This window comes from Gymnodraco acuticeps, unplaced genomic scaffold, assembly GCF_902827175.1.
Source record: "Gymnodraco acuticeps unplaced genomic scaffold, fGymAcu1.1, whole genome shotgun sequence".
Taxonomy (NCBI): Eukaryota; Metazoa; Chordata; class Actinopteri; order Perciformes; family Bathydraconidae; genus Gymnodraco; species Gymnodraco acuticeps.
Genome location: NW_022990698.1, coordinates 5,001 through 17,500, shown reverse-complemented (window position 1 = coordinate 17,500; position 12,500 = coordinate 5,001). Strand labels below are relative to the sequence as shown.

The 12,500-nt window shown below is 41.0% G+C and overlaps 1 protein-coding gene across 1 annotated transcript in view; it reads left to right on the top strand.

The window, feature by feature from the left end:
• The window catches only part of LOC117555706 (neural cell adhesion molecule L1-like), a gene marked incomplete at its 3' end in the record, with an annotated part of 15,708 nt that overhangs the window by 118 nt on the left and 3,090 nt on the right, over window positions 1–12,500 (top strand). Inside the window, exons 1-7 of the mRNA XM_034230658.1 lie at window positions 1–502; window positions 2,580–2,594; window positions 4,138–4,240; window positions 5,689–5,861; window positions 10,157–10,279; window positions 10,740–10,910; window positions 11,427–11,541. The exon at window positions 1–502 is cut by the window's left edge and continues 118 nt beyond it. Coding sequence (XP_034086549.1) covers window positions 367–502; window positions 2,580–2,594; window positions 4,138–4,240; window positions 5,689–5,861; window positions 10,157–10,279; window positions 10,740–10,910; window positions 11,427–11,541 — 836 coding nt within the window. The remainder of the gene's footprint in view (window positions 503–2,579; window positions 2,595–4,137; window positions 4,241–5,688; window positions 5,862–10,156; window positions 10,280–10,739; window positions 10,911–11,426; window positions 11,542–12,500) is intronic.

Below are 12,500 nucleotides of genomic sequence, written 5' to 3'. Positions count from 1 at the left end.
TCTCTCCCCTTGTCCTGTGTGCCCTCCCCTCCTCCCCCCTCATCCCTCCTTTGTTCTCGGGTCAATCCTCCCTCTCCCTCCTAAATCTCTCCCCCCTTCCCTCTTCTTCTTCTCTCCTCTTTTTGCAGCGGGATAACGGATCGTAGACCTGCAGAACCCTCATTCAGAGCATCACTGTGAAACACACACTCACACACACACACACACACACACACACACACACACACACTTAATACAGTTGTTTACTCCTCTCCACTCTCCAGAGGCTCCCCCTGAAGTGTGTGGATAAAGTGGGAGGGTGTGTGTTTGTGTATGTGTTGATGAGTGTGTGGGTGTCTAGTGACACTTTTCATGGGACATTGAGAGATGTGTGTGTCACAGTGGACGGGCTATAGGGGGCCGGTCTCCCCCACCCTCCCCCTGCTCCTCCTCCCCCTCCTCCTGTCCTTCTTCTCCTCCACGCCCCCCCTCGCTCAGGGAGCCATCAGCATCCCCGAAAACTGTGAGTACGCCAACATCAGCATCTCTTACTGTCAATAAAAAGTGTTTTTTTTTGCCCATCCTGAAATTAATCCTGAATTACATTTTGATTCAAAACAACATCTTTAATGTTTTTAGGGTTTGAATTATTTATAACACTACAGGCAAAAAGAGTTGAAAACAAACACAAAAACGATTAGATATGACCATTAAACCTCCCCAATGATCTTCCTTATTACTCGTTTCCTGAAATGGTGTGTGTAAATATGCAAATTAGGCATTTTCCTAGTATGTGCTCATTTGCATATACCTCCAAAATTTAAAAATATAACAAAAGGTTCAAAATGATTGTTCATTGTGTTGACATACAGTCAAGAGTTATTTACAGGGTAACTTTGGGAACTCTTTATCACTGACAGCAGTCATTAAAACAAAGGTCGTTTTATAGGAATAAAATGTTCTATTTTTCAGGCTATGAATGATAACGTTTGTGTATTTAAGTACTGGAGATTTCTGACTTGTTTTTAACATTTGGCAAGTTGTTTAAACACATTAAGACAATTATTATGTGTATTATGCATTACCTGTTATGTTTAAGTATGAAAACGAAGCATTAACTTATGCTAACTTTGGGGGAATTAGGGGAAATCTACAGACACAAATGGACTAAGTAAAAAATAAATACTTAAATGTGTATTTTAGAGGTCAAATACCGACCTTCGCATTGGAAAACAACGGTTTTTGCCTGTAGTGTCTTACCTGGTTCCTCAAAATATATATTTACGTCGCCTAACTCTTATTAATGTCAGCCTCGTAAAATCAGGTGTCAGCAAGTAACTTTATATATTATGCTGAAGAGAAAGGAAACAGGAAAAACCCTTTTAGTGACACTTGTGTTTTCTTCTTCTTGTCTTCATTTGTCTGTTTGCTTTGTTTAAATTAATCTTGGGATGAATCGTGCAAATAAAAAATGTCTGCATGTGGAGAGACGTATCATTTAACCACATTCACATAAGCACTAACACAAATACACTTATCCAAACAATCAGGTTTATAGCGACCTCTAGCCCAGGGGTTCAGTTCAGAGGTCAGAAATGTCAGGCGTGAAGCTCCCAAAGGGGGAGAGGGGGAGTCGGGTTCAGAACGACCTTCATCCAGTGACCTTCTCCTCTGGGTGTGGCTCAGGGAGGAAGAGAGAGGGAGACAGGATGTAAATAAGAGAGTGAAGAGAAAGAGATGGATGAAGGAGGACAGGGAGGGTGGAGAAAGGAGTAGAATACAGAGAGGAAGGATGGAGGGAGGAGGGAGGGAGGAGGAAGGAGGGAGGGAGGGAGGAGGAGACGACAGAGAGGGGAAAGATGTAAATTGATCCGGGACGCCATCGTGTCTGAGTCAGAAAACAAAGAGGGAGGAAAATCCTTTAGACGAGTTATTATAGTATCCATGTTATTTATAATCGGTGGTGGACATAATACTCAGACCCTTTACTTGAGTAGTAATACCACAATCTAAAAATACTCCAGTACAAGTCTGGGTTAATACAAACAATGTCGATTCATTACAAATACAGAAGGATTATCAGCCAAATGTGCATTAAGTATCAAAAGTATAAACACTTATTACCCATAGTCTCTTTGAAAAGTGTTGTATTACTATAGAATACTAAACTGTATATTGTTATATTTTCAAAGTTTTCATCACCAATAAATATATTTAGGAGATTTGTAATGTTGTATTTCGTCAATGTGGGGCACATTTTTGACTATTTGTGTAGATTTCAAGTCGATGAGTATATACTGTATATATATCATATAAACACATCGTGTTATTGGTATACTTCAATCTTTCAATAAATGTGGTGATGTAAAAAGTCTGAATGTAGTCGCAGACAATTGAAATACTTAAGTAAAGTACCTTCAAATACTGCTAGTACAGTACTGGAGTAAATATCCACTACTGTTTATAAGTAAGTAAATGTATAAATCTGCCATTAACACCTTCATCTAATATCCGTGTGAGTCTGCAGCATCTGAAACGTCTGCCCTTGTCTAAGTGTTTTCTCTCTGCTCTCCTTTCCTTGCTTACGTGTGGACAAACAGATAAAGTGCATAACAGTAAGTGACTCTCCTTGTTGTGACATGAAGAAGTGCTTGATGGCCGCTCTCGTATAATGCACTTCACTCACCAATACATCTCGGTGATAGAGGCCATCAGTCCAATATGTCTTACTGCTGCTGCCATATCGCTGACTGCCTGTTGTCCGTCATCGTCCCTGCAGCCTTTCAGTCACTGAGCAGAATTGTCTTTATTTCATTTGTGACATGAGTACATTTTGGGGGGGAAATGTTGAATGTGTTCATGTTTAGACTTTTGTAGAGTATTTCTTGATCTTATAGTGCGAAAGACAGGTAGACCATTCACATTGACACAGTCATTGCTTGCTAAGAAAAGTAATAGTATTTCTCCAAAAGGTCTACTTCCCCCGCATTAAAAGAAAGTCTTGTTTTAGCTTGGCTTTTGGAATTAATTGAAGGTTTAATGAATAATTGATTTAACTTAAATAGATGCATGTAATCCTTGATCTCAGTGGGGAAGTTTTTAATTAAAAGAGGGAAATATTCTTAAACACTTTCTTGCAGAGAATTAGATGAGAAGATTGAAACCTCTGTACTGCTGCAAGTGAATATGATGCTACAGCCAGAAGCTGCTTAGCTTAGCATAAAGACTGGAAACGGGGGGGCTGACTTTACAAAAACTAAATCTGTCTACCCTCTGCTCCAAAAAACGGACACACTTGGGAACATAACCTTTGTCGTTCATTCCAAACAAAAACTGAGGAGTAGAAACTCAAGACTTTGCAGATGTCCACATGTTTGAGCGAAGCTACTGTCTTCATATCGACTCAACTGACAGATACAGTCTGACTCATAATACTGCAGGCGAGCTGTGGTTTTCACCCACCTTTCACTCTTTCAACAAGCTTTATTGTGTTCATAAGCCAAGCACTTAGAGCAGGATGTGGTTACTGCCATAATATGCTGGTTATTTTCATTGTTGGTTTGACTGTAACCATAACATTTGATATTTGAAAGGAATCATTTAGCCCTTCTGGGAATCTTTTAACGAGTCCATCACATTTAAAGGGATTGAGAAATCCAACAATGATTCAAACTCAGACTTACAACTGGAACTACTGGTGGACTGAAGTATAAAGTATTTATGAGTATAAAGGGTTTAATAGGGTATTAAAATGCATTATTAGCATCTGATGTCCTGAGAGACCGTGTACTGTTGATCATTAAGATCTCTAACATAAAAGCTTTTAGCTCAACACATTTTGATGCGATTTAGCAAAACATAAATAAATATTGAGTCAGCTGTTTTAACATGTTTTCAACTGAAAATGGATGAACAATATTTAGCTAGCAAACTCTTAACAGTTAGCTAAAAGTTAACAGTGTTTTAAATAAATAGTTGAGACAGTAAACTTGTCACTTATGTCCGTCAGAAATAAACTGTTGGGTACTTCTACTTCAGATCAGTGACGGCCTGTTCTCCTAATACTTGTACTCCTGTATTTGCTTGCTCGTATAAGCTGTAATTACTGTACATTCAGGTGTATGTTGCAAAGTATTTCATTACTGTGTGTGTTTTCAGTGTCGGAGCCTCCGGAGCTGACAGAGCTGCCACTCTCGTACACAGTCTTTTCTCACGAAGACATCAATCTGCCCTGTGAGGCCACCGGTAACCCAACTCCCACGTACGTACAGCAGCTCTGTCTGTCTGTCTGTCTGTCTGTCTGTCTGTCTGTCTGTCTGTCTGTCTGTCTGTCTGTCTGTCTGTCTGTCTGTCTGTCTGTCTGTCTGTCTGTATGTCTGTCTGTCTGTCTGTCTGTCTGTCTGTCTGTCTGTCTGTCTGTCTGTCTGTCTGTCTGTCTGTCTGTCTGTCTGTCTGTCCTGTCTGTCTGTCTGTCTGTCTGTCTGTCTGTCTGTCTGTCTGTCTGTCTGTCTGTCTGTATGTCTGTCTGTCTGTCTGTCTGTCTGTGTGTGTGGTGTGTGTGTGTGTGTGTGTGTGTGTGTGTGTGTGTGTGGTGTGTGTGTGGTGTGTGTGGTGTGTGTGTGTGTGTGTGTGTGTGAGTGTGTGTGTGTGTGTGTGTGTTCACAATATGTAACAGTGGACAAATATAATGAACACAGTAGACATGACTGTATCTGGACGTCTTTCCACTTCCTTCCCCTCTGGCCTTCCTGTTGGCATGGCAATAAATGCTCTTCTAATAGAATCACAGCAATAACAAAATCATGTCTCTGGATTTCCATTTCCTTTCCCCCCCACTCCTCCCTGCCTGATCTGCTCTAACCTCTCTTACATAATTCTCTGCCTTTTTCTCTTTTTCAAATACAAATTTATATTTTGTTAAGGTGCACAATATTCCAAATGTGTGTTAATGTTGACAGAGCCCGGGAAAAGCTCTAAGCCCATTGGCTCCTACTGAAGACATTACATCTGTAAAGGAAAATCAAACATAGCTTCATGTGTATGACAACACTTTCTTAAAAACGGACTTCCTAATACAGTTTGGGTTTGCATGAATCCTAACTAGTATTCTCTGTATGTCAAGGCTGTATATCTTCTTTCTCTGTGCCATAGAGCTCCATTGTTGTCCAAAAACTATTAATAACATGAATGAGCCACACTGTTGCACTGGGTGACATGTTCATATAACCATGAACATTCACTGTGGTACATTCTGTATACAATCCCGCGCACAGTGTCCTTCAAATACTCTATAGAAAGTTTAGAGCACTTAATGTGGATGAATCTGCTGTTGTAAATAGTATCCAGCAAATGCACTATTCCTTATATTCTCTCTCTTTTTAAAGATATGTCTTCATTTTGAATCAATTGGCTTTGAGACGAGAGACAAAGAGGGGGGTGAGAAAGTTATAAGACAACCTATCACATGGGAGTTGTTGACACTAGGACGAATATAAAACAATACTCGTCCAAAGTGTTTCTTTTTGCGTGGCAAATATCTCAAAGTCGGCGTATCTGTTTATTTGTTTTGTGCAATGAAAATGTAGGGTAATGCCTCTATCTTCTTTTGTTGCAAAGACACATATGTAATCCTGTGTATGACATCTAAGTGGATGTGAATTTGTTTTTGTATTGCTGTGTCATGATACAAAAATCTATCTTCCTCTTCAGTTTCCGCTGGGTGAAAGACGGCGAGGCGTTCGGGTCGGAGCGTGAAGAGTTCGGGACGTTAAGAGCCCAAGATGAAGAAGAGACACTCGACTCGTACGGAGGCTACTACCGCTGTTACGCCTCGAACGCTCTGGGAACCGCCATGACACAATCCGTACATCTCATCGTGGAGCGTGAGTCACACACACACATTGCAAACACACACACACACTGCAAACACACAAGCACTTCAAACAGACACTCATCACACATGCTGATTCATCGTCACATGAATGAAATGTTACGAAGCATGTACAGTAAGACACAAATCCAACCTTCTGTCTCTGTCTCTCCTCCTACACACACACACACACACACACATACATACACACATTGCAAACACACACTTATCACACATGCTGACTCATCGTCACATGAATGAAATGTTACGAAGCATGTACAGTAGGACACAAATCCAACCTTCTGTCTCTGTCTCTCCTACACACACACACACACACATACACACACACATACATACACACACTGCAAACACACACTTATCACACATGCTGACTCATCGTCACATGAATGAAATGTTACGAAGCATGTACAGTAGGACACAAATCCAACCTTCTGTCTCTGTCTCTCCTACACACACACACACACATACACACACACATACATACACACACTGCAAACACACACTTATCACACATGCTGACTCATCGTCACATGAATGAAATATTATGAAGCATGTACAGTAAGACACAAATCCCCCCCTTCTCTCTCTGTCTCTCCTACACACACACACACACACACACACACACACATACACACACGCTTCAGTGACTCAGTGGGGTTGACTGGGGCCACCTGTTCTGCGCTCTCATCTCTTGTTACCATAGCGACCATTTCCTGGAAACAGAGCTGTAACGTCACTCGGAGCGGGGGTGCATGTTTTTGTTTTTGGTTGGGATGTCAAAGTTCAGGGTCGTCTTTACGGAGATCAATTACTATGATATACAGTATATTGTTTAAAAAATGGTTGTAGCTAAAGAGGATGGAGAAGTCTACGTCACACATTTAACAGACAAGCTCCAGTTGTGTTTCTATTCACGTATGTTCATTAACATATTGAATAACGCTGTGACGCATGGTGAGCAGGTACATGTTTAAGTCAGGATGAATGCAACAAAGTGCGGGTGTGTTTCATATTGGAGTGTACAGTTATTACTTTTTCTGATTTGTTGATGATCATGGATGATACTAAGTGCGTGTTATTGTAGAAAAATACATATATTAGAACATTTTGTATAGAAACTGAAAAATGAACTGACCTCTCTTGAGGAGGTTTTTGTCTTTGTTGAGATGATGCAACAAAAACATTATGGAAACACCTTTACCCATCAAGTTCTGAAGTAGTACTCACTTATCAGCTGGTTCTGCTGTCAGCCCAGAAAAACCCATAACATAAGGCGCTTTCACACCGGAGTACTTTTCCCGTACTTTTCCCAGTAATAGTTCCGATAGTTCCTGGGATGTTGCCTTTTTCGGGAATCTTTTCACCCCTTTCAGGGACTTTCCTTGGGAACCACGCCCCGTAAAACCCTGAAAAGTTTTTGTGAAGCCGCCATTTTATTTCCTCGTATTAGCATTATTAGCATTATTAGCATTAGCCCAGCGCACCAACGGAGAGAGAATAACTTATGGCAACACAAAATAAAACGTGGGATCGGTGGAGGTGAGGAGGTGTCGGCGCTTCTGGCGATTTATCCGGGACTTCGGGCGGCAGTATACGCCGTGAAGTTGTTTGCGGCCTGCCAGTAAACCCAAAGCAGAAGAAGAAGAAGAAGTGACGTCAGCGGCTTCATTTGCCTAATCCACCCCCAGGGATTTATTCCAGCGTGAACGCGATTTACTAGATAGTTCCTGGGAAAAGTACTTGGTGAGAAAGCGGCTATTCAAATGCTTTCTCCTTGAGACAGCATAAAACATGGCAAATACTAGATTCAAGATTCAAAGGTTTATTGTCATAACCTATACAAAACTACGGTGTAATTATTTAATGTATAAAATAGTTAAGTCACAGTTTCCTCAACAGTGCAATTTACAAGACAACCATTTTTTATTTTTTTAAATACTACCTGACAAAAGTAAACTGTTGCATTTTTTTTTTAAATCCTAAAGACCTCTTTTGATGTTTCTCTCGATGATGGTTAAATGTTCAAAGCAACATGTTTGACCTCCTGGTTTACAAGCTCCTCTTCTTCCCTTTCTTTCTTTAATAGTAGACTACAACCATGTCTATAGGCAGCGTAGCCTTTACTGCGAGAAAACTAGGCTGAAGCAGACTTTATAATTATGAAGGATCCTGGTATTTTTCTAACAGTTACGCCCTCCCCCTCTTGCAATCAATATGTCTACCATTCTCTTTGATCCATAGTGTTACATCAACTGTGAAGAAATGAACGCTGTACACAGTTTCACTTCTCGAGCAGATGAAAGAGGATAACAAAAACTGTAGTGTACGCTCAAAGGTAGCAACCTCTGCGGAAATTAAAGAACTGAAGCAAGAAAGGAGCTCTGACTCCCTTGCAGGTTCAGTGCATCATTTACTGTTCAAACTGGAACAGGAAAAAGCTGTAAGTGCAACAAAGAGAAACTAGGAAGCACTGTGTTGTGGCCTCATTACCTTACTGACTCAGCAGGTATAATGTTACCAGACAAGACTGTAGATCAATATCAAATAGCTTTATTGGCATGATCATAATGACATAATAATCATTTTACAAATAATGACAACATGCATCTATATATACAACTTGAGTTTATAACACATTGAACAACAGCAGAATTAACATGTTTTACTTACAAGGAAAAACAATATACATTCTTTACAAACAAACTGAATTAAAGAAATTCCCCCAGCTCCTTAAAGGGGGCCTATGATGCCCATTTTCGGGTTTCATGTTTGTATTCTATGCCTCTTCTAGGACATGTGATTGGTCAACCGCTCAGAGATGTCCCGTACCCCAGCCTATCACGTACAATGTGTTGGAGCGCTAGACCAGTGGTTCTCAAACTTTTTTCAATAATGTACCCCCTTTGAAAAACAATGTCAGCCAAGTCCCCCTGATCAGCGCAAAAACTATTTGTTAGGGGGAAAAAGCCTATATAAAGAGGTACAGTGCAGCGCTGCACCATCAGTGTCTGATTTATTAAAACAACAACCTTGTAACTGAGAAACACTTAAATGCTACATTTCAAATGTTTACAATCCATCACTAAATTCGTGGCAAACCAATTTTAACATCATGCAATAACACTGAGACGACATTAGTTGCATTGAACTGATCTTTTTAATAAGTTGTACTTACAATGTAGTGAAACATGGGCTTGTGCTTCACTGAGGATCTTTGTCATTATGACAGGAAGGCCACTGCAGTTATTACACTTCACGTTTTGAAATATGTGTAACTCTGTTCATATAAAACCCACACTGCTCAAACTTCATTACTTTTCCTAAAATTGGTTTATTTATTTATTTATTTTGGGGCGTGGGGAATGAAGAGAAAAAGATATATGAGCATTTATACCTATAACCGCCAGACGGGATGTTGACCCCTCATATAAACATAGCCTATGGATAATGCTGAGCTATAATTTGCGGCCACACCCCGTTGCCAAGCAACGCTTATTGTGACGGAACGGTGAGCAGAGCAAAACACACACTAAGAGTTAGACCTAACACACTTAGCTATTTTATCTACTCTGGAACAAGCTAAACTAGTTATAAATATGTGTATTCTTTACTGTCGGGTCACTCATTACAGGTTCAGCGAGCTGCACGAGACTGACCGGCTGTCAGGAGAGAGAGAGGAAAAGAAAGCATCCCGTTTATTTTTCCCATTTCATTATCCAGAATTACTGTAAACCTTTGAATAAAGTAGTTCATCTACTATTAGTAGTTTGTGTAAATGCATTACTTGTGTTGTTTTTTCATTAACATAAAATAAATCTCACGTACCCCCTGCAGTACTCCAACGTACCCCTAGGGGTCCACGTACCCCCATTTGAGAACCACTGCACTAGCCAATACAAGCGCAGGTGTTAAATAGGGATGTCATGTCAAATAAACAAATGGAAGCATTTTATTCAGGGAGGGAGTGTGTGGGAGAGATTAATGCAGATTCATTTCATTACATTACATTACATTACATGTTACTTGTTAGACGCTTTTATCCAAAGCGACTTACATACTCAATACTGTGGGCAACCCCCACAGGAGCAATTTGGGATGAAGTGTCTTGCCCAGGGACACAACGACATGCTGACTGCAGTGGGGTTTGAACCTGTGACCTCCTGATCCGAATACCAACTCACAACCCACTGCACCACACGCCTCCACACGCATTTCAATGCTAAGGATGTCCGCATGCTGTTGATGGTTCATGGTTCTTCACTAATAATCTTCTGCTTTGTGTTTCAGCTCAACCGGTTCTTCTAAAACAGCAACGGGTCGATAAGAAAGCAAACGAGGGAGATAGCATGATCCTGGCCTGCAACCCTCCAAACAGCTCCACCCCCCCGCACATCCACTGGATGGACAGGAGTGAGTCTGGCTTTCATCTTCTGCCTTCATGTCTTCTGTCCAGCTCATGAGACAGAGAGACACTTTATTTCTGGTAGATTTCCAGTCTGCCTCTCTGTAAGTCTCCACAATCTGAGCAGCTTCGTTGCATCTCCCCTTCCAGCTGAGTCCCCTGTTGGAGGGATTCGCGCTGCATTGCAGATCATTTCCACTCAAACTAATGAATGCAGTAATGTCAGCTGATGTCTGGGCTCTATTTTTCTAAATTGTTCCTTTTTCTTGTCCTTGATTCCCCCTCTCACTGCCTGCCTGTTGAATAAGTGCATTTTAGCTTGTTCATTTGGTTTAACTCGCATAAAAAGTCAATACTGCAGTGCACTAAAAAGCCTTCCTGTTTTTTGCAACAACCTTTATAGTGTATTTCCCCCTCTGACATCATTGTACCTTAACTTGTCCCGCCTCTGTGTCGTGTTTCCCTCAGGGATGGTGCACATCAAGCTGAACGACAGAGTGATGGTCGGCCTGGACGGGAACTTGTACTTTTCTAATCTTATTAAGACAGACAGCAGAAGGGACTACTCCTGCAACGCTCAGTACACCGCAGCCAGGACGGTCCTCCCTCTCCCTGCTGTCCACCTCACTGTCATACATAGTGAGTTCACACACACACACACACACACACACACACACACACACACACACACACACACACACACACACACACACACACACACACACAGTGAAGTGGCCTAAAAATGTATAATAGAAATGTGGCTTTAAACTAGAAAAAAATACAATGTTATGACATGCACAAAGGGGAAAAGTTGTCCTTAGGCAAATGAACAATTACAGATTTTCAATTATTGAAAACATTTGCGATGTGAGCCCACAACTCAACATAATATATAACATAGTTCCTTTTTTGTATTCCTTTTCATTTGGAAATGTTGCATAATTCACCTTTAACTGATTTTAGACATACGCCAGTTATTAAGTATTGCCTCTCTATAAATTGTAGTGACAGGTGTTTCTATTATATTGTCCACTGTATTTATTTGAATGAGGGTAGGCTAAAAAATCACGCAAAGCAAAAGAAAACTCATCTACACTTTTACGATGAAAACATTACAGTGTGATGTGAAATATTTACATGTGCTTTTCTCTCCAGGTAATGATCTTGTTCATGGCAAGAAGCCTGACTTCTTCCATCCCGTGGGCTCCCACAGCTCCGTGCAGGCCCTCATGAGCCACAGCGTCGTCCTCGAATGTCTCCCCAAAGGCCTGTAAGGATCTCTGTGTGTGTGTGTGTGTGTGTGTGTGTGTGTGTGTGTGTGTGTGGTGTGTGTGTGTGTGTGTGTGTGTGTGTGTGGTGTGTGTGTGTGTGTGGTGTGTGTGTGTGTGCGCGCGTGTGTGTGTGTGTGTGTGTGTGTGTGTGTGTGTGTGTGTGTGTGTGTGTGTGTGTGTGTGTGTTGTGTAGTGTGTGTGTGTGTGTGTGTGTGTTGGTGTGTGTGTGCGCGTGTGTGTGTGTGTGTGTGTGTGTGTGTGTGTGTGTGTACAACTATTCAAATGTAGTTTTAATTCCACTATATCAAGTCATGAACGTTCACATCGTATCATATTTGATTACACAACAGCATTTGAAAAAAATAAACTACTACAGGCTCTGATCCAATGTAAACAGACCACTCTAATGTGTGTGTATAGGTGTGTATGTTTCTACAGTATCAGCCTGCAGTCATTTGCATGGCTTTTCAAATCAAATCACAGGCTGCAGATTGATCAACGTGTGTCCTTCTGCCATCAGACGGGCGCAGGGATTCAATAACTAAAGAAATCGTATTTTTTTGTATGCAGATTTTGATGCATCTACTGTTCAGAAAGTGTTTGATTTCAATTGTTTGTTCCAGTTCAAAATGGTGGGATATACATTAGAAGTAAAACCAGCATAATTTAAAGTGAAAACTACATGCTACAGTACAGGTGTTGACTGGCAGTAGTTCACTCTTGAATCAATAAGAACACTTCCTGGTTATTTCACAATAAGAGCCCCAACTCCCTTCCAATATGTAAACTCTTATACAGGCATTTATACAGGACCGTTAGGCCACACGAGGACGACCGAATACGGCACTAAACGACTGCGGAAACGATAACTGGTCCCAAGGTGGATAGAACGGCATACGCAACGCTCTGGGGGGTCCAACGGCTCCGTGTGTACGCCCTATACGATCATTTTCTGATA